This window comes from Miscanthus floridulus, unplaced genomic scaffold (genome assembly GCF_019320115.1).
Source record: "Miscanthus floridulus cultivar M001 unplaced genomic scaffold, ASM1932011v1 fs_742_7_8, whole genome shotgun sequence".
NCBI lineage: Eukaryota > Viridiplantae > Streptophyta > Magnoliopsida > Poales > Poaceae > Miscanthus > Miscanthus floridulus.
This window is the reverse complement of record NW_027097211.1, coordinates 24,633-50,027: the sequence shown is the minus strand read 5'-3', so window position 1 is coordinate 50,027 and position 25,395 is coordinate 24,633. Positions and strand designations below refer to the sequence as shown.

The 25,395-nt window shown below is 47.5% G+C and overlaps 5 protein-coding genes across 5 annotated transcripts; 4 read left to right on the top strand and 1 right to left on the bottom strand.

Annotated features, from left to right (window-relative positions):
• Positions 1–9: 9 nt before the first annotated feature.
• Positions 10–4,547, top strand: LOC136532944 (eukaryotic translation initiation factor 3 subunit B-like). The gene is made up of 11 exons (XM_066525523.1): positions 10–298; positions 997–1,237; positions 1,616–1,762; positions 1,875–2,003; positions 2,129–2,257; positions 2,334–2,417; positions 2,518–2,642; positions 2,738–2,936; positions 3,027–3,559; positions 3,814–3,922; positions 4,012–4,547. The coding sequence occupies exons 1-11, from the start codon at positions 177–179 to the stop codon at positions 4,354–4,356; spliced, it is 2,163 nt and encodes a 720-aa protein (XP_066381620.1). The 5' UTR covers positions 10–176; the 3' UTR covers positions 4,357–4,547.
• Positions 4,548–5,214: 667 nt separating this feature from the next.
• Positions 5,215–7,686, bottom strand: LOC136532945 (uncharacterized). Its single transcript, XM_066525524.1, has 4 exons — positions 7,227–7,686; positions 7,083–7,136; positions 6,217–6,342; positions 5,215–5,589 (listed from the first exon to the last, which is right to left on the bottom strand). The coding sequence occupies exons 1-4, from the start codon at positions 7,605–7,607 to the stop codon at positions 5,419–5,421; spliced, it is 732 nt and encodes a 243-aa protein (XP_066381621.1). The 5' UTR covers positions 7,608–7,686; the 3' UTR covers positions 5,215–5,418.
• A 5,498-nt stretch (positions 7,687–13,184) lies between these two features.
• LOC136532947 (haloacid dehalogenase-like hydrolase domain-containing protein Sgpp) lies at positions 13,185–15,346 on the top strand. The gene is made up of 5 exons (XM_066525525.1): positions 13,185–13,487; positions 13,610–13,724; positions 13,811–13,965; positions 14,446–14,707; positions 14,830–15,346. The coding sequence occupies exons 1-5, from the start codon at positions 13,261–13,263 to the stop codon at positions 15,013–15,015; spliced, it is 945 nt and encodes a 314-aa protein (XP_066381622.1). The 5' UTR covers positions 13,185–13,260; the 3' UTR covers positions 15,016–15,346.
• A 6,705-nt stretch (positions 15,347–22,051) lies between these two features.
• LOC136532951 (probable membrane-associated kinase regulator 2) lies at positions 22,052–22,768 on the top strand. Its single transcript, XM_066525528.1, has one exon. It carries the CDS (start codon positions 22,052–22,054, stop codon positions 22,766–22,768), a length of 717 nt encoding a protein of 238 aa, XP_066381625.1.
• A 725-nt stretch (positions 22,769–23,493) lies between these two features.
• Positions 23,494–24,239, top strand: LOC136532949 (NAC transcription factor NAM-B2-like). Its single transcript, XM_066525527.1, has 2 exons — positions 23,494–23,802; positions 23,898–24,239. Exons 1-2 carry the CDS (start codon positions 23,494–23,496, stop codon positions 24,237–24,239), a joined length of 651 nt encoding a protein of 216 aa, XP_066381624.1.
• The last annotated feature ends 1,156 nt before the right edge of the window (positions 24,240–25,395 follow it).

Sequence of the window (25,395 nt, the reverse complement as noted above, 5' to 3'; positions counted from 1 at the left end):
CAATAAGAAGAAGAGTCTCGCCTCGCGACTCCAACCAAAACCCCAGCTCCATCCATCCCACCCGGCGCCGCCGCACTCCTCTACACGCGCCGCCGCCACAACCACCACAGCGCGCAGGAATCCCTGCCTAATCCCTCGTTCTCGCAGACGGTTCCCGGCGTCCTATGTAAGAGAAGATGGCGCTGGCAATCTCCATGGAGGGCATCGAGGCGCGGGCGCGGGAGCTCGGGGTGGACCTCTCCGCTGTCGATCTGGATTCCATTGTCCTCCCGGCCGGCGAGGACTTCGGCATCCTCAGGTAGACGCGCGCCCCGCCTCATGTCGGGTCCCAATCAGTGACAGGCACCATCTTAGCGCGCTTAGTATGTGGTGGCCTTGGTTGCCCTAATTCTGCTTTTCCCAGATGCGAGCGTGTACGGTGGGATTTTGTAGGTTTCGTGCAATATTAGTGTGTTCTGTTGTAGGTCCCGGCAGCAGCTGATCTGCAGAGCAGATTTGAGCGATTTTTTTTTTTTTTTTGGCTTCCGTCGGGACTGACAGTCCTCTGTTCCGGTTGGACTGGTACATAGTTTTGTGGTTGCGAAAGACGTTTTTAGATTTTTGTGTTTGAGCGTCCATCTGACGCCTATTTATACACTTGTTAGTCTGGCAAATCCTAAAAGAATCTGATATCCTATAAAACCGTGTAGTGTTGATTTGCTGTTTGCAGCAGCAAGCATTTATGCAGGTTTGTGCCGAATTGTTGATTCTCTCCTTTAATATGCTGCTAGTATATTGTTATGGCTACTCATTTTGTGCACTACGCGAAGGTTAATCAGGTGCAGTAATACCAATCTTGCATAGACAGTACCTTCGCTTGCCACCACGATGAGAATGTAAATCTTTAGTGCTCTGAGAGATGCATTTAGTATGAATGACTTTCTGGGTTATAGTATCCTTGATTTATTTTCAGTGTTGCTTATTGCTATTTGCTTATAATATTCTTACAATTTGCAGTGATGACGAGGAGGTACTCCGTAGTGAGGATCCTCCAGAACTTGAAATGGGTTTATCCAACATTATTGTAGTGGACAATCTGCCAGTTGTTCCTCCAGAAAAGTTTGAGAAGCTTGAGAATGTCATACGCAAGATCTACAGCCAAATTGGTGTGATAAAAGAAAATGGTCTATGGATGCCTGTAAACCCAGAGACAAAGAAGACATATGGCTACTGTTTCATTGAGTATAATACCCCTCAGGTAGTTTACTTGCTTGCTGCGTTTTCCTTAGTTCTTACCTGCACAATGAAGCAATGACCGATGGCTTGATTATGTTATCTTTTCAATTCATCACTGGCCGGCCGTTGCCACCATTCTTGTAGTTTGAGTGATGCCTTAGTGTTGGACGTTCTATCTAAAACATGCAATCATATGCTTTTGGAACGCTGTACAAACACAGATCTATGAAAATGTTTTGATAATTTGAACTTCATTATTTGTAGTCCACCGTGTTTGCTTTTGCCTCCTTCAATCATTTTGAATTCCATTAAATTATGCATCCTGTTCGACGGTTGACGCAGAAATAGGTCTCCTTTACTTATTGCCAGTTAGTTTATATGTAACTTTGTTTTTTACCAGGAAGCTGAGCTGGCTAGGGAAAAAACCAATGGGTACAAACTCGACAAGTCTCACATCTTCGCAGTTAATTTGCTTGATGATTTCGAGAAGTACATGAAAGTTCCTGACACATGGACCCCCGCTGAAATTAAGCCATACACTGCTGGAGTAAGTTTTTTCCTTTACTCCCTGGATGGCTACTTCTGTTTAGTGCTCAATTTTTTTGAAGCAGCTAAGTTTGTCGTGCAACACTGCTTAATATCTTGATACTGCATCTCAGGAAAACCTTCTGAAGTGGCTAACTGATGAAAAGGCCCGAGACCAATTTGTCATTCGTGCTGGCACACTAACTGAAGTTTATTGGAATGATGCAAGAAAGCTAGCACCTGAGCTTGTGTTTCAAAAGCAGGTACTTCATTTTCTTGAACTTGTTGCTACAATTGATTAAAGGTTAAGTTCAGCCTGCTACTTCAGTTAGTAGAATAAAATCCATATAGGTACTTATCCTTCTGTTTTACTCTGTTTTCTTTCCAGTACTGGACAGATAGTTTCATTCAGTGGTCCTCTCTGGGAACGTACTTGGCGACGGTTCATAGGCAGGGATCGCAGGTGTGGGGTGGTGAAAATGGCTTTGAGCGTCTGATGCGTTTTGCTCATCCCATGGTACTGGTTTTCACCATGCTGAATTGTATCCAATGTTTGAATGTTTAATGTTCTAGCTGACAGTGGGTTGTAACAGGTGAAACTGATTGACTTCTCTCCTGGCGAGAGATATTTGGTCACATACAGCAGCCATGAGCCCAGCAACCCTAGAGACACACATGTAAGATATTGTCACATTTATACTCTGCTCATAGCTTTTCTTTCTTCTTTCTTATAAGAAATAGCTTTTCCTTTCTGACAAACCATTATTAATTTTGTAGAGGGTTGTCCTGAATATCTTTGATGTAAGGACTGGGAAGGTGATGCGAGACTTTAAGGGAAGTGCCGATGATTATACTACTGGCGGGAATGTTGGGGTTTCTGGTGTTTCATGGCCTATTTTCAGGTGAAAGCACAAGTGTTTTGTTTGTTAATTGCTGCATAAATGTTTTCATAAGTTTGTCCCAGTTGGATGCTTACTATATTTTTACATTTTCAAAGGTGGGGTGGTGGAAAGGACGACAAATATTTTGCGAGGCTTGGGAAGAATATAATATCTGTCTATGAAACCAATACATTCTCCCTTCTTGATAAAAAGTCTTTGAAGGTAGAAAATGTAGTGGACTTCAGCTGGTCTCCCACTGATCCTATCATATCTCTGTTCGTGCCTGAAATGGGTGGTGGAAATCAGCCTGCTAGGGTGAGCATAAATTTGTGGAACAGATACCTCTTATAACATGTTTATTCAATATTTAATGATGAAGGCTAAAATTGATCTTTCTATCGAAAGGTGAGTCTAGTGCAAATCCCTGGCAAAGAGGAGCTGCGACAGAAAAACCTTTTCAGTGTCAGTGATTGCAAAATGTATTGGCAGAACAGTGGAGAATATCTTGCTGTTCAAGTTGATAGGTACACAAAAACAAAAAAGAGCACCTACACTGGGTTTGAGCTATTTAGAATTAAGGAGAGGGATATCCCAATTGAGGTCCTTGAACTCGAGAACAAGAATGACAAGATCATTGCATTTGCATGGGAACCTAAAGGACATCGCTTTGCTATCATTCATGGTGATGGCCCTAGGCCTGATGTTAGCTTCTACACCATGCGAACAGCCAATAACACTAACCGTGTGTCCAAGCTCACAACCCTCAAGGCCAAGCAAGCTAATGCATTGTACTGGTCTCCTGCTGGGCGCTTCATTGTTCTTGCTGGACTGAAGGGTTTCAACGGACAGCTGGAATTCTACAATGTTGATGAACTAGAGACAATGGCAACAGGAGAGCATTTTATGGCAACGGATATCATGTGGGATCCAACTGGGAGGTGAGCTAGTCACTGGTTTTAGAAATTTCCTGATTCCACTTACTGACATTGGTATTACATAATATAGCTAAAAATACCTAATCAAGTTGACACTTGCAGATCACCCTCATTTTAAATTCCATGCACCTTTGTATGCATAAAGTTGTATATTTCTAAATTTTGGCCACACAGTCGGTAGTGATACTCTGTCTTTGGTACCCATAGCCCTAATAAGTTAAATGTACTGGAATAATTTTGCAACTCCTTTTGTTCAGATATCTCGCGACTGCAGTTACCTCAGTTCATGAAATGGAGAATGGCTTTCAAATATGGTCCTTTAATGGCAAGCATCTTTACAAGGTGTCAAAGGATCATTTCTATCAGGTAAATGTTCAATCACTCTCCTTTTTTATGCAGTTCAATGATATACAATTTTCTTATGTGGCAATGTATCTTTTGCATGGACGGTACAGTTCATATGGCGCCCGAGACCACCCTCACTACTGACCCCCGAGAAGGAAGAAGAGATCTCAAGGAACCTGAAGAAGTACAGCAAGAAGTACGAACAAGAGGACCAGGACGCGTTCAACCAGTTGAGCGAGCAGGACAGGAAGAGGCGGACACAGCTTCAGGAAGAATGGGACTCATGGGTTGCCAAGTGGAAGCAGATGCATGAGGAGGAGCGCGCTTACAGGATGGAGCTCAGGGATGGGGAGGCCAGTGACGAGGAGGAAGAGTACGAGGCCAAGGAAGTTGAGGTGGAGGAAGTCGTTGATGTCCGTCAAGAAGTTATTGCATTCGACCTAGATCAGGAGTGAAAAGGCTTGTGATAGAATCTGGTTGAGTTGAGTTCTTTTTTGTTGTGTTAAAGGTCATTGGGGTCGCATTGCATAATAGGCTCTAGTGATCAAGTGCACAATTTGCTGATCATTTTACTGCTTTGTACACTTCTGCTTGAATTGTCCAATCATGTATTCAGATATCAAATTTTGCTGCTGGATTACTAATCTGTCTGGTTCTGCAAAATTTAGACACTGCATTGACCATCCATTTACCACTTTCATATTCCCTGATGATTGATTACGTGTGGATTATACATTGTGGTTTATTGCAAAGTTGGATTTTGGTGGGCATTTTATCAGAATCAGGTGACCCGGATTGTAAGTAGGCTCTTTCCAATTCCATGCGAGGGATGAGGTGGTGCCGTGGTGGATTATTTTCTTTTTTTTTTTGTTGTGAAAATAGAATTAGTTGATACACCACTCTCTCTATGGGACATGCCAAAAATTGGTTTGGCTAGCTAGAGGCAACAGCGAGAGACATGGACACGGGAGCTGGGCGCTGGCGGCGCCGGCATTCCTTCCAGTGTGTCCAGCAAGGCCTTCAGTGCTCCAGGCTCCAGCACCTCGCCTCTGACGATGCCATTCAGATGTACCAGTCGGTACATATTCAGAAACCATCCTTTCTTGTAATTCAGATGAACATGCGCGGGAGCACCCAACAGAAGAGAAGCCAATCGATCCTACTGCTCATATTGGCATCGATCAGATCAACCAACTTATGTTTTGCAGCTGTCGATGAATGGTACGAGCTCAAACCAAAACCACTCTTGCTTTGCAAGATGTTTACTAGTACTCAGATGCAACAGTACAATAAGCTATGGATGCGCCAGGACGTAAAATCCAAAGGTGTCACACATCGTCTCATTGTGCACAACACCTAAATTTCCGTTTTATTTCAGAAGGAGCACGTAATGTACACAAGTATTGAAACAACCAAATCTACAAACAGCTCATGAAGGTGCAGCCTGTGTCTAAGCCTTGCCTCTTCCTCCGCCCACCTGATTTTCGCTTTTCGGTGTAGGGTGGGGCACAATGTTCTTACTTCTCTTCGTATTCTACATCAATTACATCAGGTTCTGAGCTTCGTGAACTTCTAGTGCCACCAGATGAGCTGTTATTTGGCTGCCATACAATGTTTTGGCAGTTCATGCACCGAATCACTTGGTTGCGGTAGCCCACAAAACGCCTTTTGCATGCTGGGCATGTTCCCTGCAAATGAATCCTGCTCCATCAGTAACTAGGAACAACTTGTATGTTCAAAGCATACTTGGCTTCTAGTTGACCACCACAAAAGGATATGAAGATTGAAGATTGAAGACTGAAGAGTAGCCATGTTGCAATTGCGTGAGTGTGATAATAGATGCTGGCGTAGAGATGATTACTTCAACTATCGAGAAGACTACAAAACACACCCAAACTAAGCATGTGCTGTGACTATCAACATTATCAAACTATATGGACATCCGATGGCTAATAAAAGTAGCCAAATTGGATTCAACTTGAACAGCTCTCTTTACATGCCAAATTGGATTCAACTTGAACAGCTCTCTTTACACGCCATGGAAGCGGGGATCCCTATCAACATTATAAAGCAGAGATGTTTGGAGGTATGACAACTCTTGCCCATTAGTTATCAGAGACACAATTGGCTAACGAAAGTTTAAAGCATGCAAAGTGCAAACCAAAAATGCAATGATTGGACAATTTCACTAACACTTCTTCAGTAAGATTGTAAAGCATGATCACGCACACAACCTTCTGCAATTTGAACTGATGACTCCTTTGAAGTGAGTAAAGAAGTGCACAATAACAGATTAAATTTAGATGCGCTCTTACCTCAATGGCAACCCTGTTAGCAAAGGTCCCAAGAAGAAGAGGGGCAGCAAATGGCAGCACAAACGTGCCAAAAATGAAAATTCTGAACAACCACCCTGACAGTGCAAGCCATAGGAAAAATATTGTCTGCATAAAAGAGATAGCTAAAAAACATCAGATATTGAAAAGGATCTCCTACTATTTGCAGAAGAATCATCAAATGTTTATCAACCAAACACAATATTTTGTTCTCAAAACAAAGCTGAACTTGATATTCTAATTGTAGTATAAGTATATTTTAGTTAAAGAAATATTCGACTATAAGCTGGAGGAACATGTGAGCTCGGAAGGGCTAACATCAGTGTTAAGGAAAATGTTTTACAACTTTTCTTTTATCAAGAATACCACTCTTTTATGATGTTTTTCCCTTACAAAGCACAAAAGTATTCAACATAGCCCATCAGTACCTATTCCCTTGTGTCACAATCAAACTCATGGAATCCTCGATGTCTTATGATCACATTGCAATTTACCTAGGCATCTAAATATACAGAGAAATTTAGGGCTCCCAGAGATGGACAGCAGTAACCCTCAGTCAGATGATAAATACTAGGGTGTAATTTCGTTGTCCACTTGTCATTGCTTGCAAATAAACCGTGGTAACAGTTATTCATTAGACTGCATGATGAGACCACGGCACAAAGCAATAGGAGTATGCATCCGCAGATGGGAAACATGAAATGAACTAGTTAGTTAGTGGTAGCACATCGCCAAAATGCCACAAAATCCAAGCTATGATATCCACGTCCTAGAATCAATTATAAGCACCCAATTTGAGCTACGTTAGCAAGCTAGTCCGAGCGAATTTGAGCTATCGATCAACTTACAGCTAATGCTCTCCCGATGGGAGTTTCCATGAAGTCATTTATCTCCCTCCGATACTGTACATGAGAAATCAAATTAAGCATAGATTGGAGCGAGAGCAAGTACTAAACATCTTGAAATGGCGAGGAAGCGTATAGAATCCGAACCCTGGGCCAGTTGCGGGAGAAGTCCACGGAGAAGGAGCGCCACCGCCGCCCGATGCCGAGCTCGGTGTCCATCTCAACGGCGCGGGCGCGGGCGGCACGGGAGGCGTCCGCGAGCCTCCGGGAGATCGAGAACCTTCCGTCCAGCTGATGCGCGGCCTGCCGGGCCTCGAAGGCGAGGCGCTCGGCCCCCGCGTTGGCGCTCCGCCACGTGCGCCGCACGAAGCCATCGAAGTCCGCGCCGCCGAACGCGCGCGGGGAGACCACGGTCGCGGCTCGGCGCGGGATCCGCCGTCGAGCGAGGGGGCGGGCAGCAGAAACGGCTGCCCCAGCGGCCAGTGGGGCTGGTGGTAGTGGTGGATTCCACCGCGCGAGCGTCGCCATGCCGGCGCGTGCGAGAGACTGCGAGGGGAAATCGCGAGATTTTCTTGCGGATGGGGTTCCTCGCTTCGTGGGCTGTGTGGGGCACTGGTTGGGCCTTTTCTTGTCGTACCATCTACTCCAGTTGTTTGGGTTGAGCCTTCGTTTTTTGGGCGCCTGGCGCGTCCCAAATTTTCTCGCCAATCTACCGAAACTGCCGAATTGAGCCTATATATGGCCAACAGGCCGGCCCGGCACGGCACGGCACGGCATGCCGTGCCTCACGGGCCGTGCCTCATAGACCCACGGGCCTGGCCTTCGGCCCAGGCACGGCCCTATAGGCCGATTTCTGTGTCGGGCCGGCCCACGAAGCACGGCTAGAATCACGGGCCGTGCCAGCCCGCGGCCTGTTACTCTTTGCATTCACAATTTCATAAACAGATAATAGTTCACAGTTTCATAATTCATACATTCACAGTTCACATCAATACATCATCACAGTTTCTTACATTCACAAAATCAAAGTCCAAAACTTGTCCGATACAGTCACATTTTCATACATTCACAGAATCAAAATCGAAATGTCCAATACATTCACAGATCATAGTTTCATACATTCACTGATTCACAAAATCAAAGTCTAAAGCCGACAGACAACAGAAATAACAAAAATGAGCTGTTTAGTGCAATGTTATGACAAGCACAACGTTGATGTCAAAATGATATGACAAGCACAACGTTGATGTACAAGACTATACTTATGGTTACTAGGATCCAAAGGATCAGGTGAAGGATTAGGATCCAAGTAACAAGCAAATAGAGGTGTCAAAATGTTCATAGCCCTAACATTAGAAGAAGCATTGTCTAGAGTGACAGAGAAAATCTTATCAATCAGACAATACTTCTCAACCACAACAGCAATTCTTTTAGCAATGTTTTCACTAGAATGTTTAACCTCAATCAGCCTAAGACCAATAACTCTTTTCTGTAACTCCCAATTAGCATTCACATAGTGAGCAACAACACTAATATAGTCCTCCTTAGCATTACCAGACAAAATGTCTGAAGTCAAAGCAACAGAAGAAGCAGCAGACAACACAAAATTCTTAAACTTATCACGGCGTTCAGTAAACAGCTTACCAAGATCTCTAGTGGTGGTCTGTCTAGAAACCTTGGCAAACCTAGGGTTATGAGCAAGAACAATGTAATCCTCCCATGCCTGTGACTCGCCTATACCTAATGGAAGATCAAGCCTAGCAATCAACCTACACAACTCAGAGCGAGCAACATCAGGATTGTAGTCACAGTTATGCACAGATCCATTAGGATTGTAAGAAAGCCTAGACTGAACCCTAGCAGCATGATCAACCTTTTTCCTACAAAATTTCTGATGCCTAATCAAATGGCCAGTGCCAGCAGAAGATCTAGCAGACAATCTACTCTTACACATTTTACAGATAGCAGCAGTTCGAACCTTTTGACCATTCACAGTCTCATAGATCTCATCAAAATCAACCCAAACACCAGATTTACGCTTACTAAGGCATGAGGTACCATCTGTGTTGTTGGAGCTGACCGGTGTCCCTGCCGCCGTCGCCGACGGCGCCGGCTCCGCCCCTCCACCACCGTCGCCACCGTCCAGATCGATCGGAGCAGAGCCGCTACCGATATCGATACCCAACAACGCAGCAGCATCGTCACGGATGTCGTCGTTGTCCTCTAGGAGCAGCCCTACCGTGATCAGGTCATCATTGTCAGTGAGTGGATAGACGACATCATCGTCATCCGCCATGGCAACCTTGATCGTGAACGGCTTATCTCCAGCACCGTTCCTCAACCGCCATGCTCGGTCTATGCCACAGGAAGAGGACGACGAGGCATCGGCAACCGACCTGCACAGAGGAGAAAACAGAGTCAGAGAGATAGAGCCATGGAGGTATAGATCTAGAGTCAGTGGAAGAGACACAAGAAGTGGAGAAGATAGATCTAGGGTTAGGGTTAGGGTTAGGGTTAGGATTACCGGAGTACCTGCGCAACCGGAGCCCGGTGCCGAAGATGACAAGGGCCACCCAGAGGAGAGAGACTGATTAGAAACGATGGCGAACGACGGAGGAGGGATGGACGGGAACACGGTCACGAACTCACATACTTCACCGAGAGCTAGAGAAGAGAGAGGGAGAAGGGAGGAGAGGTGGATCGAGGTCACTGGAATTAGAGATGATGGACGAGATCAGTAGATCACGAGAGAGAGCTCAGATTCACCAGATCGTGGATGCGGCCGATGCGGATGAGAGAGGGAGCAGAGATTGCACCTAAAGATGGCAACGGGGACCCGATCCCCGATTCTCCGCGGGGAATTCCCCTATTAGGGGACAGGGATGGAGTCAAATATGCCCCCACGGGGATCTAAACGGGGAGAAAACGTCCCCCGTCGGGTTTGGCGGGGACGGGTCTGGGGGAGCATTCCCCGTCCCCGATACCCGCATCCCCGCCCCATTTATATACAGGCTTTGCTCTCTTTCCTGATGGCCCAACCAGCCCACGAAGGCCCAATGTCTTCTGAGTATATATAACAGCAATAACCCTAGTTCTACACCTTTGTGATGATTAATATCCTGCTTCTTGCTATTTAGCTATTTTTGGATTGTGATTCGTGGTGTACTCTAATATTGTGTCGATGAACTCATGTGAATGATGATGAATTAACCTGAATGGTGATGAACAAATGCGGGGACAGGGATCCCCGACGGGGATTTTTTCCCTCGCGGGGGCGGGGATGGGGGAGAAATCGTCCCCGTGAGCTTTGGCGGGGACGGGGACGGGGATTTTTTCTCCCCGCGGGGACGGGGATGGGGAGGCAACCTCCGACGGGGAATTCCCCGTTGCCATCTTTAATTGCACCACGGCGAGCCGACGAGCGAGTGAGGATTAGGGTTGGGAGCGGACTGCGAAGCCGACCGCCGACGAGGCCAAGGCGACTGGGCGAGCGGGGCTCGGCCGCGCCGCGACGAGCGAGTGGGGAACTGGGGATTAGGGTTAGGGTTTGGAGCGGAGAGCGGAGCGGGCGAGGAGGCGAGACGACTACTGACTGCGGAGCGGGCGAGGAGGGAGAGTGGAGAGGTGAGGACTGAGGAGGCGAGGCGACGGGCGACGGGGGGACTAGGGAGCCGCTTATATGCGGGGGCGGGGCGCGGGGCGAGGCGCGGGGCGAGGGGGGCGCTGGCAGGCGGGGCCGGCTGCTCTGCAGCAGGCCGTGCTGTGCCGGCCCATGTGCCTGGGGTCAGGCCCAGGCACGACCTGCTGCTCTGGGCCGGGCTAGCCTGGGCCCACTAGCCTCCGTGCCGGGCCGTGCTTGGGCCGGGCCAAAAAACCGGGCTTTGGGGCGGGCCGATGGGCTCGGGCTGCATGGCCAACTATAATTGAGCCGTTTCCTGTTCTTCTTTTTCCTTCTCCTGACATTCTAAAATAAAGGTATAAAATCTTGCATGAAAAAAATGATCTCCATGGACCAACAACTAGTCCATATTAACTCGTATTTATGGATCAATGGACTAATCACTAGTACCTGAATTGGTTACCATCGTTTAGTCTGTTTGTTTGATCGTTAGGGCAATGGACTGAAACATATGTAGCGGTTGCTATAGCGGACACAATAGTGGCAGCAGTGCCTTATCGCTACCGCTATGATGTAGCGGTCCGAAAATACCAACTTAGAACTTAGTGAGCATCTCCAAGAATACCATATTTTCCTTCCTAATCCTTGTTTTTTAGCAAGATGAGAAGAGACCACTCTCCAACAACTCATAATACATGGTTCTAAAATTTACGCACTTGGAAAATCCTCTCCCGTCGTGCGTAACTTTGCGCGTAGTCGTGGTCGCGTGGATACTGCTTTCACGTGCGTATCGGTCGGTCAATCTAAAGGTGGAAGGGTGTGGGAAAGAATAAGGAGTACGAAAGGGTTACTGATGTAAATGTACGAGAGAGAGAAAGAATATATAAAAGTGGTTACGATAATTTAGAAATAGTATAGAATTCCTGATATAAAATTGTATTTTATATTTTATGAGTGAATTATTAGAAACTCTTGGAGATATGCCTTCTTTTTTCCTTTCAATACCTTTTTAGGAATTGCAAAACTACATGTTTTTTATGAAAAAATAGAATACTCTTTGAGATGCTCTCAGCGGCCGCTATTTAGCGTAGCATGCCGCTATAGCTAGTAAAATCATAGCTGATTCTGAATCTCATCCTAAGTCTATTATTGTCCACTTTTGTATCTCCGTTCCATAACGAGTACCATTGGTTGCGGAATTAATTAACGATGAGCCAATAAATAAATGAAGAACATGTTTGTTTCTTAAGTTATGTTGGACGAGACATCAACTATTCGAGTGCAACTAAATATCTAGTTTAACTTAAACATTTATTCTTCTATCAATATTTTGTTTTCTAGTTGCTACAACCGATGTGAGAAAGTCAATACTCATGATATAGATACATATATTTATGTGTGATTATTAGATGTCGCTATTGTAACTTAGGGCCCACGATAGCGCCAGCTATCCGTGATCCTCTACATAGACATTGATCTGCTATAAACCTGCTATCTGCTATTTGTTACCTTGCGTTAGGAACTAAAAATTAGCTAAGGCGACCGTTGTCTAATTAGTCAACTAGTTGGTATAAAGCCGTGGATTCATCATGTTTAATTTAACCTTAAGGACTCTGTGATGACAAAACGTTTATTTGTGGTCTTGGGTCAAGTGGCCTCTCTAGAAAAGCATCTGATGGTGGGAAAGTTGAGTCCACAGAAAACGTGACTCCCTAGGCACACAATTGCTTGGAAGCATGATCATTTGACTGTGAACACAGCATATACCCTGGCGTCATCTTTGGAATGAGGTTCCCAATTCAGTACGGTGGCAGGCAGCACAGCAGTAGAGTGAGCGATCATCCGGCTACCACTTAGCCAGAGGTCGGGAGCAGAGGAGCGGTCGTGGCGAGCGGCGAGCCACAGGCACCCATCGTTTTTTTTTTTTTTTTAAGAAATGCTATACAATACACGTGTGTTTTAGCAAATAAAAACACATGGATTTCTCCCTCTCTCTTTTCAACTGTCTTCAGGGAATTTTCAACACACATGCTTCGGTGCTTTTCAGCCTCCCTGTCTTGCGGCGCTGAGCCTAGCCGCCGCAGCCATGGTTGCAGGCCTACCTGTGGGGCAGACGTGGGGGGTTGGGGGCGGAGTCCGCTCTGACAACGCCGCCTCACCGCCTACGAGAGCGAGTGGCGAGTGCTGCCCACGACGATCTCGCTCGGTGACTTAGGGAGGGTCTTCAGAGTACAGGAGACGGTGACACACATGCGAAGCGTGAGCGAGGCGAGGCTGCAAACCCGCCTGATTTGTCCTTGCATAAAAAGAAATTGTTTCTTGTGATCTGTGGATCTGTGATCTTGTGATTTGTGATTGTGATTGTCTGGAGGTAGAAGAAGGCTGAAGGTAGAAGGAGGATAGAGGCTGTTGGATCTTAATTCTATGATGAAAAAAATTTATGTGTTGAAACTGTATAAAACACATGGTAGTTAAGTAGACATACTCTTTTTTTTTTCAGGCACCCATCGTTGAATTGAACAGAAAGGAGAGCGGGAGAAAGCGACTCGTCAGTCTCTGCTCATGCCGCTGGGCGGACGAATCCAATTCGGGCCTGGCATGCTGTCGGCCTCCCTCCCTCGCCGCCTCCTCTCTACTGTTATATCACCATCTCCAGCGACCTCTCCAAGAAGCATCAGCATCGGTACCAGCAACAGCTGTGGTTTCAGCACAAGAGGGGCGAGGAAGAAGCGCAGCTGCATTTCTTGGACGCTGAGCGCGGCTACTCCGGCGGACATGGCGACCAACAGGTACGCGACTGAGACCCGTCTCTGTTCGTCTCCGGCCTCTCATCTCCTGGCGACCTCTCTTGTTCGCCACTGAAACACCGCACACTGCTCACCTATTTCGCTGTGTCTTGTGAACTCTGAAGCGGCAGCGCCCTGACGAAGCTGGCGCCGCTGGAAGCCATCCTGTTCGACATCGACGGCACGCTCTGCGACTCCGATCCCATCCACTTCTGCGCTTTCCGAGATCTCCTGCAGCAGGTGTGTAGGAGTGAATTCTTTCTCTGCAACGGCTCTGTGCTTCTGTCTGTCACTTCTCAACTGCTATGCTATCCGTGCTTCAACAGGTAGGCTTCAACGACGGTGTTCCCATCACCGAGGAGTTCTACAGTGCCACCATTAGTGGGGGACACAACGACGACCTCGCTAGGGCGCTGTTCCCGGACATGGATCACCAGAAGGCGATGCAGTTCATGGATGACAAAGAAGCTTTGTTCAGAAAGTAGGCCACTCATCTTATTCACCCTGTGCTACTTTGTACGATAGTATAGTTTTTTTTTCTTTTTTTTAAACTACACCATATATATCAACACTTGATTTCAATTTGGCCATATCATGGAGAATTGCGTATAGAATTAGAAGTCCGGCGGTTGAGCAAAGCAGCCGATGTAGTATCCAATCATTTGCAGGTTCAGTTGCGTTTAGAATTTTACCTGCTGGTTCAATTTCAGGTGTAATTGTCCCAGAGTAAATCTGGGTTTGTAAGTCTGAACCCATAGTAGGAAGTACTGCAAGATACTACAGTTTGACAATCCCAAACTTGTCATTTTTTTTGTACTAAAAGGCATCAATGCTGATGTTTTTCTTCACTACTACTGCACAAGTACCGAACATGATCGTGTCAATGCAAACATAAACTGCCATCCTGTGCCACTCGATGCTTGCTGAACACTAACCTGAAGCTGAAAGCTTACACACACAGGTTGGCACCAGGACAACTGAAGGCCCTGGATGGACTGCACGAGCTGTGCGGATGGATCGAAGGCCGCAACCTGAAGCGCGCGGCGGTGACGAACGCTCCGAGGGCGAACGCCGAGCTGATGCTGTCGCTGCTGGGGCTCACCGACTTCTTCCCGGTGCTCGTCATCGGGAGCGAGTGCGACCGGGCCAAGCCGTTCCCTGACCCGTACCTCAAGGCCCTCCAGCTCATCGACGCATCGCCTGAACACACCTTCATATTTGAAGTATGGATGAATGCTGTCTCACCGTAATTCTCTGAAGCGTTGTTTTTTCATCATCACTAGTAGAAACAGTCAGTAACCAACGGTGATGCTGTGTTCGTGCATGTGCATCTCGTTCTGCGCAGGACTCTGCATCGGGGGTCCGAGCTGGTGTGGCTGCTGGAGTGCCTGTGGTTGGCCTGACGACCAGGAACCCTGGGAAGGTGCTGAAAGACGCAGGAGCCAGCTTGCTAGCCAAAGATTTTCAGGACCCAGAGCTGCTGTCCGTGCTTCAACAGGTCGAACCCGCAGACGCGAATGCGCAAGGCTGATGGGTCGGCCATTGCGGACACTAAGAAATGTCATGCTGGACTAGCGATCAGCGATTCTTTCGTGGAGTGGAATAGCTGTAACTGCATTATGGAATAACTAACTCCGGTTCCTCGGCTGGAACCTGGAGGTGGGCATGGATCTGTGCAAAACCTGGTGCCAGCATATGTTGCGACCATTTTTTTTTCCCTAATGTATATTTATTTAAAGGCTTTCATTACGCAACTTAATTTAAAGAGGTTTTCATGTGCCCAACAGTAATAATGCCCTATTTGGAGCATGAGATTGCTCCTCGAGGAATCTAGAAAATCTATTTCCTTCAGATCAGAATCTGGAAAAGGGATGTACGTATGTCATTGCGGCAGGATAAATTTTCAGTCTGTCCAGGAACCCTGCGTGTTAGACTGAACAAAAGGTCGTCATCTTAGCACATCCAGAATAACAGGTGCCTATGGCATTTGGTGCTGTTTGGTTCATTTGGAGGAGCGGTGATATTAATGAATAGAGAACTTAGTTTTGTTTGGTTAGCTTTTGCGGACAGAGATGCACGGGACGTAACCGTTAACGCCAAGAGACGGACGGTATCATGCTTCCGAAGGCTTGTATCCGATACCGCGCCAACGGATTACATGACAGCCAAACCAAACGGGAAGTAACGTGATCCAGTTCCGCTGTAATCCGATAACGGGGCAAAAAGCACGAACCAAACACGTTAGTTTCTCTATTTGCTGTCGAATTTTAAAATTCTGCGTATGTACTCGTGCAGGGCTGTATTCCTATTATGCAATATGATTTTACACATAATGAGTTCTTTTTTCCTCTCAAATATGTAGGCTAGCCACTAAGCACATAAACAGATCGAATAGACCAAAAGAAGGTGAATTGGTCTTAAAAATTTAAAGCAACAAATCTTAACTGCTACTTCACCGCAACTTCCATAGCTAACCATATGAACTAAACAAACCCACTATTGAAGTTTTCAGGACCATCGCACTCACACTAAGCCATGTCGCTACCAAAGATCACACTAGAGATCACACGAGCACAACATCAATCCTAGGTTGTCACTAAACATTTTAAGCACACAAGAACAAGTATGAAATGCAAGAAGTAAGGAGGATACATGGCTACAAATTTTTCTCTTCGTGGTCTCAAGGTGTTGCCATACCCCCTAGTCTACGTTGGAGCACTCGCTAAGGGTATCAACTAAGAATACATGTTCTCCACTCTGAATTGATGGGTCTCAAACCAAGTACAAAGCACTTGGACCTCCTAACTATCTCCTCATGGAAGTTCACCAATTTCACCAACACAAAAGTTGTATACGTGTTGACAAACACCAAGAGCAACAAAGTATTGATCTTAACTTGACCAAAATCTTAGCCAAGAGCACCAAGAGATGCATGCTTGCTACTCACAACACTAGCAATTCTTTAGTCTTCAAATGATCACTTCCTATGTTCTCGAACACTTCCTAAATCTCTAAGATATGTATCGTTGGTTGTTCTGCAGTAGATATCATCGGATGATCTAGTGAGTGCCCAAGTCCCTCATATCATACGGTGAGCATTGACACGTGACAACTTCCAAAAATAACAATACCACATAGCATCATTGGACGATGCACTGCATGATATAGAGTCAACGCTAGATCATCCTATTAACGACAGAGTCATGCCCAATCTCATCTTTGTAGATGACATGACCCACATGTGCCATCATGGATGTGACATATCCGCCCTTTGGACATAGGGTGGACCAGGCCAACTACTCGGAGTCTGAAGTCAGGGGAGGGGGTTATCATCTACTTGCTACACAAGATAGGCTCATAACAACACAAGATTCAGTTGTAATCGGTTAGAAAACATATTTGTAAACTCGATCAAGGGCAACATCGATGTTGCAATCATAACCCTCGGCTATATAAGGCGGGTGTGTAGGGAGGTCCCCTGATCGGCATCTCATCATCATCTCACATATGATACACACAAGCAATATAAACAAAAACACAAGACGTAGGGTATTACCTCATGAGGTCCCAAACTTGTATACACTTTGTGTCCCATGTGCATGCTACCATCTAGTTTCTCCTGCTATACGATGCCCCATTTGTTGACAGTGACAAAAAAATCAACATTGTTCATTAACATAATAACACATGACGACATGCTAAGGCACCAAGCTCAACACTAAATCATCCTCAGAGTTGTGCAATTCTTGAACATGATTTCGCATGGTGTCACCAGATAACCAGCCAGCATAAAACTACCATTACCTAATCATATAGTGATCAACATAACCATAACACAATATCTTTGTTGATGCACTATCAGAACTTTGAATCCATTTGGAGGACTTTGAACTCGTCCAATTCTATTTCTTTGAGTTCCCAAATAAATTCTCACCTTTCCAAGGTCACTCTTGAGCTACCTAGTCCAAGCTTTTACAAGTGTGTATCACTCTAGAACTCTTAGCCGAGGCCTAGGTCAAACTACTCATAGTAGCCCCCTTTTATAGTATGTCCAAAGGAAAACAAAAACCCTATTCTACTTCCAAGTGCATCCCAACACCAAACCTATTGCCACTTAGAACTATAGAATCCTAGCCTTCACAAATATTTTGCAACCAAATACTTTGAATCCATAACCAGGGCCAAGAAAACCATATGGCGGACGTTATGACCAATTTAAAGTAATGTCCCTATAAATACATGTTAGTCATAATTATTTGTGATCATTAATCACCAAAACCGAATTAGGGACTCGATGCTTTCAACATAGCCAAACAGAAGGGTGCATGTCTCAAACTCAAACAACCTGCCTATTACGAACAAGCAACGCTAGAACATATCTTGCAAACCTCAGAGTTTAGCGGTATAAATAGACTAAGATTTCAGTAGAGTAATTAGAACTTCCATCGATTCGAAAGAGAGAAGCCCGCATCGCCCAGAGTTCCTCCAGTTGACCACTACCCTTGTTGGCGCCATCACAAACCTTCTCCTTGATCCTTAGCTTGAATAACCCTACTCGGAATTTAAGAAAAGATCAAGCTTCTACAGTAATGTCACAAGGTGGTCTAAAGTTTCTTGTCGAAACACTCTATTTCGACATTTCCAAATGTTAGGTTTATTAGTTCTGTATTGATAACTAATGTTGAGAGAGCATAACATATAAAGTGGGGTAACCAGGCTAGTCTTTTGGGTTGAGTTTAGATAGAGGCCTTATTTTGTTATGGGCTTCAATGGACCTGAATTTGAGGGGCATAAGATCGTGGATATAGCGAGCTGGGTCGGATCCTCCCGCACTCTAAAACCAATTAGAAAGCCATTTATTTAACCAGTTCCATCTCATTTGCAGCCAACACACAAGCTTACACGTGTGAAAAGAAATTCTAGCCACCTTTTTCAAAGAACCTATGGTCAATATTTTCATACATATTCCTAAAAAGTAGTTTAAAAAGTATATCTTTCAAATGATGACGTGGGGATTGAATTTTACCCTGTTCTTCAACGGTACTTTTAGCAAAAGAACATTGTTTTCCCCTCACAATAAATCAGCATAAGCAGCAGCATCAGCTAAATTTCAGGGAAGCCAACAAGGCCTTTGAGTGTGTCCCCGAACGCTTATCTTAGACTGAAGAACAGGCTCTAGGACCTTCACTTGTTTACGTCGATCGGCAACTGAATAATCAACTGCTTGTTGTTACGGCGATGTACTCGTTATGTACTGCAGTGCGCGTGCAAGTGCTCGTAATCCCATAAACCTGCTAACCCTGTTCATCGGATACCAGTGGTAGTACAGTAACATCAGATATTATTAAGACGTACTTCGAAAGCATATCCCGTATTCATGCTGAATCCGTTGCCGCAGCCACACCGTCAACCAAAACCTTGGACGCTCACGGTCTGCGGTCTGCTCCGTGTCCGTGACTCCGTGGAACGCGAGCGCCGAACAGGATCGGTGTCGAACTGTCGATACCCATTCCCGTTCTTGTGCATACCCCGGTTGAGCTAGCGTTACAAGCACACGTCTGTTGTCCTATAATAAAAAGAAAAAAAAAGGAGCTGATTCTGAATGATTCACTGTTGTGTAGTTTTAGACCACGGTCTTGATTTTTTTTTTTTGAGCAAATAGACCACGATCTTGATGGTCCAGGTAGTATATATATAAGCTGTAGCCTGTAGAGGAAACACATCAGTCAGTCAGTCATGGCCGTGTGGGCCGGGCCCCCATTTCTTTCCGAATCTGTCTGAAAACGGTCACACGATTTCGTGCCCTGAAACCCGCGATTACGGCAACGACTATTAGAAATTGATCTTACATGTGTAACCGCGCTGCCTGCTTTCATCTTGGTCACTTCGTGGATCCCAGCAGCAGAGGTTCTCCCCAGGGGGCAGGGGCAGGGGCCTCCCTCTTCTGAACTTCTGATCCTGTCCAAACGGAGAAGAAGAAAGGTCAGTACGTCTATTCCTCCTGTTCTTTGATTCCTCACGCCGCCTTCATTTCTTTCCTATAATCCATGTTAGGAGATTAAAGAACTCGATAATTAGGAGAAGTTGATCTCCATGATGCGCGTCGATTGGGGCGCGGGAGCATGTGGTTTCTCCCTAATCGCTGGATCACTTGTCGCTGATCCATCCAATGCAATGAACTCCTATTAACATCAGTGCTTCAGTCTTTAGAAAAATGAGTCACCCGCCCCTCGGTTTCACAAGTCTTCCGGGTTGCAACTGATCGATGGTACCAGGTCGCAACTGATTACTGATCCCACCCACCGCACATATCAGTTATATACCACAAGTAGGAATTAATCTTCGAAGTTCTCGAACCTTACAATAACAAGATCACCACTGCACATGTCCTGCCAGATGTATACATTCTGTTTCCCACTTGGGTGAATATATCATGGATTACCCCTGTAGTACACTGGAGATTAGTAGTTAATTGCTTTCTGCCGAAGCTATCGTTATGGCGCCTTCTCACCTTTTACCTTTTGGCTAGACACTCATTTACAATCACTGCTAGCTAATCCATGCCTCATCGGGCATCACAACCATCAGTACCGTCTTGTAAATTTCTCTATATCGATCGAGTGCCTGTTAGAAATTGTTCAAAGATTTCCACGTATACATGGAACATGATGTGCATCTCATTTACAACTTTCTTTTCTGGGTCTCGCGAACGGCGTTACATATTTTGTATACTCATTTGCTATAAGTGGTAATCATACGCTATGCCAAATTACCATTAGCAGGACCACCTCCTTGCCCCCCGCCCACACACACACACACACATTACTCTAGTTCTAACTGGTTAGTTTTGGCAAGGTCCATTCCAAAAGAAGCAATGTGCTCAAGTCATTATCGCCGTTTACTAGTCTACCTTGAGTACCACGAGTTCTCAATGGGGAAGTTCAACCCAGAAAGAGAGATGGAAGCGATAAGTTACATCAAGATTTCGTGGGGAATGCAAATTATAATACTGAATCCTTCTGAGTACTCTTGGTGCATTGTAAACCCCGCATGCTTCAGCTTTTTTGGGTATGTTCTCGCAATTAGCTTGTTCGTTGGCTGATTTCTGGGCTGATAAGCTCGGTTGGTGCTAATTTGCTGTGAGAGGAAAACACTGTTGGCTAACTGATAAGCCCTGGCTGAAACCAACAAGCGAACAGGCTAAATATAAAGACTTGGAGCCATGCAGGTGTCACAAGATCAGTGCACCGAGGGCTTCCTGCTAAGGTAAGCTCTTCCTCTCTCTGGACTGCTTATCTTCAGGCTGCCTTTCATCTGCTTGCTACTGTAGTCCAATCTGTCCCTATCTGCTCCTTTGGTTTCATTATTTTCTTTATTTCCTTGTAAAATTAGTTGAACACCATAGATACCATCGTTAAATCCTCTAAACATTTGTCTTTGTAGTCATTATAGACTTGGAAAGTCTGTAACTGTTCTAGACTTGAAAAGTTCCAGTGAACAGCCACGCATGAACGAAAGCTGCAGGAAACAGTTACTTTTATATAGCTTCCTCCGGTCAAATTTGACATAGGAAAGCAGACTCGTCACACATGAAACAAAGTTCTCAAATCATACTGCGTCTAGTGTCTACAGTCAATTAGGCAATCCGGCCTTTTCTGATTCAATAATTCTGATTGTTCTCTACTGGTTGTTTCCTAGTGGATTGTCCAGAGTAACAAATGCGAATCGCAAACAGTGGAGTTATACTGTAGGTAGGACTTTTGATATCACATTTAGTGGACGACAAGAAGTTGCCCCCTCAAATATCAACTACAAATAGACGGTGTTAGGGTGATCTTATTTTCATCACTTCTTCCTCACTGATCCGGTTCTGTTGCACGAGCCTGATTTGAGCAGCCCTGACCCCTGATGGAGCATTTCAGGCGAGGGGTGGAGTTTGGGATGGCCTCCTTCCAGAGATGCCATCCACTGTCATGTCAAATGGTTGGTGATCACGCAAAACCTTTGCTTCATGATTTTTAGTTATATAATAGAAACTGACCATAGATGTCGGCTAAGGCTAGTAGGCTACTATAACCTGACTAGTTTGAAGTTTTCGGAACTGTTTATGCCTCTGCCGTAACTGCATCTTGTGACAAATTAAGAGATGGACTAAACTGTTGTTCTGAACTTCTGATCATCAGTTCCTAGCTAGTGCCTATATATAAAGTAAATTACACGGCCGGTCCTTAAAATATTGGGTGAGTTTCGTATAGATCCTCAAACTACGAAATCGCACGTTTGGTTCCCTAATATATTTAAGTGATCTCATCTGGGTCCAAAATAGACATATGGAGAGTTAGAAGCTGACGTAATCGTCCACGTGGACGTGATTTGAGCGTGGATATGGCATATGGCCGCAGGAGAGGCGGCGGACGGCCTTTGTCTTCGCCTTGCATCTTCTGCTCCACGATCAGCGATGGGTACATCTCCAACCCTCTGCCCCCGTCGAAAGCCGACGCCGCCCTCCCCGTCCAACCCCACGCCCCCACCCCGCGCGGCCTCTGCTGCTCATCTATTTGGCATTGATGCTGCAACTGCAACGCCGCCGCCACCACCACCACCTCCTCCTCCTCCTCGATCCGCAGTCGGCGCCCAGCGTGGTGGCCGGCGCCCAGCGCGCGCCCGCGGTCGCAGCCGCCACCACGACCATCGCCGCGTCGGCGTCGGCGTGCGAGGACGGCGGGGGCCGGGACGGCAACAACAACGACGCCTCCTTCTTCGACCTCGAGTTCGTCGTGCCCGGCAACGAGAGCGCCGCGTCCGACGCCGAGGAGGAGCGGGTCGAGTTCGACTTCGCCGTGGCCGCCGGCGAAGACGTCGTGGCGCCCGGGGCCGCCAAGGCGGTGGCCGTCGATGCGCCGTCCGCGGAGGCGGAGACCGAGGCCGAGGCCGCGGTGGTCCCACCGCCGGCGACGCTGCTCCGTCCGGCCACCAGGTTCCGCGTGCTGCTGCTCAAGCTGAGGAAGCCCAAGGCCCCGGTGACGGCGGACAGTGCCGGGGCCACGCAGGCGCCGAGGCAGCAACCGACGGCGAGCCGGTTCCTGATAAAGTTCCGGGTGGAGGACGCGCCGCTGGCGTCGCTCTTCACTCGCGACAACAGCTCGCGCACCTCGGACGCCGGCGTGGACCGTCCGGCCACCGCGGCGGCGGAGCCCCAGCAGCAGCAGCAGGAGGTGGCGCCGGCGCTGAACCAGAAGCTCATGATGGAGGACGCCGTGGGGGCGGTGGGGCAATGGCGGTGACCGCGCGGCTCGGCGCCGTCGTGGCGTGCGTCGTCTTGGCGATCGATCGATGCACACTCGATCCTTTATTTATTATTCCTTTAATATTCGACGATAGAGCTAGAGCTATAGGTAGAGCTAGCTATAGCTATAGGTAGGTACGGCACCGGTGGTGGCAGGGCGAAGCCAGTCAAAAAAAAATGGTGTCGGTGTCAGCTCCACTAAAACAATAGAGAACAAGGCCTTGTTTAGATTATAATTTTTTACAATCTGGACACTGTAGTACGTTTCGTTTGTATTTGACAAACTTTGTTTGATCATGGACTAACTAGGCTCAAAAGATTCGTCTCATAATTTACAACCAAACTGTGCAATTAATTATTTTTTTTTACCTACATTTAATGCTCCATGCATACGTCCAAAAATTGATGTGATAAAGAGAGAGTGAAAAAACTTGGAATTCGGAGGTAATCTAAACAAGGCCCAAGGGAAGTACTCTAGCTAGCTAGCACAGGCAGCGTCTCCTTCTCTTTGTCTTGTCCGCTAGATACAAACTATGCACGGACAGGGCTTATTGCTTGTTTGATACTATATACGTACACAAGATAATACGATGACTTTTATTTCGATGCGTGCATTAGTACAGAAGATACAGATAGTATATATGCGTGAACGTGCGTGTGTGGACTGATGATGGTGCACGCACGAGATCAACTTAATAACCGTCGTCCATATATATATGCTGCATGCATGCAGACAAGGCCATGTTCGGCGAGGGCGAGTGGTTCTTCTTCAGCCCTCGTGACCGCAAGTACCCCAACGGCGCCCGCCCCAACCGCACGGCGGGCTCCGGCTACTGGAAGGCCACCGGCACCGACAAGCCCATCCTGGCGGCCGGCGGCGCGCACTGCCTGGGCGTCAAGAAGGCGCTCGTCTTCTACCAGGGGCGCTCCCCGAAGGGAAGCAAGACGGAGTGGGTCATGCACGAGTACCGCCTCCTCGACACCGACGCCGCCGCGGTGCTCGCCAGGCCCGCCGCCGCCAACTCCATGAGGGTATGTACGTGTGTGTAACTATGCACTGCCACTACTACCTGACTACCAGCGTCGTACGTATCACTCATCTTCATGCATATGCATGGTGCGTGCAGCTTGACGACTGGGTCCTCTGCCGCGTCCGCAAGAAGGGCATCTCCTTGGGCCCGGCGGGCATGGACGATACTTCCGAGGGAATAACAAACGACGACGACCCGCGCCGCCGTTCCGGCCAACGACACCGACTACCACCACGCCCAGCTCGAGATGGCCACAGCAACTCAGATGGAGGTACTGCGACATCATCAGGTGCCCGACGCCGGGACCGGTGGCGGCTTTGGCGACGTCGTCATCGACTGGAACAACAACGACGACGACGGAGGAGACGACCTGCTGCAGTACCTTATGGCCAGCGGCGGGTTCGGCGGGTCCCCGTCCGCCCACCATATGCATCATGAAGAGGGGCACGGGCACGGCAATGGCGGTGACCGCGCGGCTCGGCGCCGTCGTGGCGTGCGTCGTCTTGGCGGCCGTGGCGGTGGCGCCGCGGCCGGCGGCGGGGATCCTTGACCCGGTCGACTTCCTGGCGTTGCAGGCCATGCGGCGGTCGCTGGATGACATGCCCGGCTCCGAGTTCTTCGACGGCTAGGACTTCACCGCCGATCCGTGCGGGTTCCCGGCGTGTTCTGCGACGGGGACCGGGTGGCGGCTGGACCCAGCGCTGGGCTGACGGGGAGGCTGGACCAGCGCTGGGCCGGCTGTCCGCGCTCACCGAGCTCTCGCTCGTCCCCGGGCGCGTCGAGAGGGAGCTCCCGACGTCGCTTGCGTCGTGCTCGAATCTTCGCTTCCTGGAGGTCAGCAAGAGCCTCCTCTAGGCTCGGAGTCCTGCTGCGCGGCAGCCTCGGAGGCGCAAACGGCTGTCCGAGCCTGTGGCTCCTCACTCTCCACCCGCGCCGCCTCCGCCTACGTGAACAGCCACATCGACTGCTTGACACAGTCTAGACTGTTTAGGACCATGGACCTAATTAAGTAGATTGGAGAGCCAAGATTGCGATTTCATAGTTTGGGGACCCAGACGAAATCAGTCCAATACTTTAAGGACCGACCGTGCAATTTACTTCTATATATATATACTCAGTTTTTTTTTATCATGCTGCTGCATCATCTTTACAAATGAATCCTGCGTCCAAACCGCGGCCAGCCAGCGTGCCACGTCACGGGTTTTTCGCGGCCGTTCGATCGGGCGCGCGGACGGTCCAGATCGGACGAGCGGCGGTCATTTTTCAAAAAAAACCCTTCTATTTTTCGGAAATCAACCCGCGCTTCAGAGGCCCTTTCAGTATATTTTATAAAAAACACCTCAGATTATTTTGAAATCAACCCGCAGTCTCGGCCACCGACGTCATCTCCCCCGCCTCGCAACGCCGCTCCGCCAGCCTGTGACTGAGAGCCAGGCTGAGGCATCCGCCCACCGCGCCGCTCGTGCCTTTCTCCGGCTGTAGCACCGCCTCAGCCTCCATGATCTCCACCTGTCACGCCTCTACCGACCTCATCTACCCGCTCTCGGCCCAGCCGCCCTCAGCCCTTCGTCTATCGAGCTCGAGCCTCCCATGC

Excerpts from the sequence above, each read along its gene's own strand:
- LOC136532949 (XM_066525527.1), top strand. The coding sequence starts at position 23,494 with ATGCATGCAGACAAGGCCATGTTCGGCGAGGGCGAGTGGTTCTTCTTC. Across the intron at positions 23,803-23,897 it reads CCGCCGCCAACTCCATGAGG|CTTGACGACTGGGTCCTCTG; the intron begins GTATGTACGTGT and ends TGGTGCGTGCAG.
- LOC136532951 (XM_066525528.1), top strand. The coding sequence starts at position 22,052 with ATGCTGCAACTGCAACGCCGCCGCCACCACCACCACCTCCTCCTCCTC.
- LOC136532945 (XM_066525524.1), bottom strand. The coding sequence starts at position 7,607 with ATGGCGACGCTCGCGCGGTGGAATCCACCACTACCACCAGCCCCACTG. Across the intron at positions 6,343-7,082 it reads CCATCGGGAGAGCATTAGCT|ACAATATTTTTCCTATGGCT; the intron begins GTAAGTTGATCG and ends TCTTTTATGCAG. Across the intron at positions 5,590-6,216 it reads CTAACAGGGTTGCCATTGAG|GGAACATGCCCAGCATGCAA; the intron begins GTAAGAGCGCAT and ends ATTCATTTGCAG.
- LOC136532944 (XM_066525523.1), top strand. The coding sequence starts at position 177 with ATGGCGCTGGCAATCTCCATGGAGGGCATCGAGGCGCGGGCGCGGGAG. Across the intron at positions 299-996 it reads GAGGACTTCGGCATCCTCAG|TGATGACGAGGAGGTACTCC; the intron begins GTAGACGCGCGC and ends TACAATTTGCAG. Across the intron at positions 2,643-2,737 it reads GTTTCATGGCCTATTTTCAG|GTGGGGTGGTGGAAAGGACG; the intron begins GTGAAAGCACAA and ends ACATTTTCAAAG.
- LOC136532947 (XM_066525525.1), top strand. The coding sequence starts at position 13,261 with ATGCCGCTGGGCGGACGAATCCAATTCGGGCCTGGCATGCTGTCGGCC. Across the intron at positions 13,488-13,609 it reads GCGGACATGGCGACCAACAG|CGGCAGCGCCCTGACGAAGC; the intron begins GTACGCGACTGA and ends TGAACTCTGAAG. Across the intron at positions 13,725-13,810 it reads TCCGAGATCTCCTGCAGCAG|GTAGGCTTCAACGACGGTGT; the intron begins GTGTGTAGGAGT and ends GTGCTTCAACAG.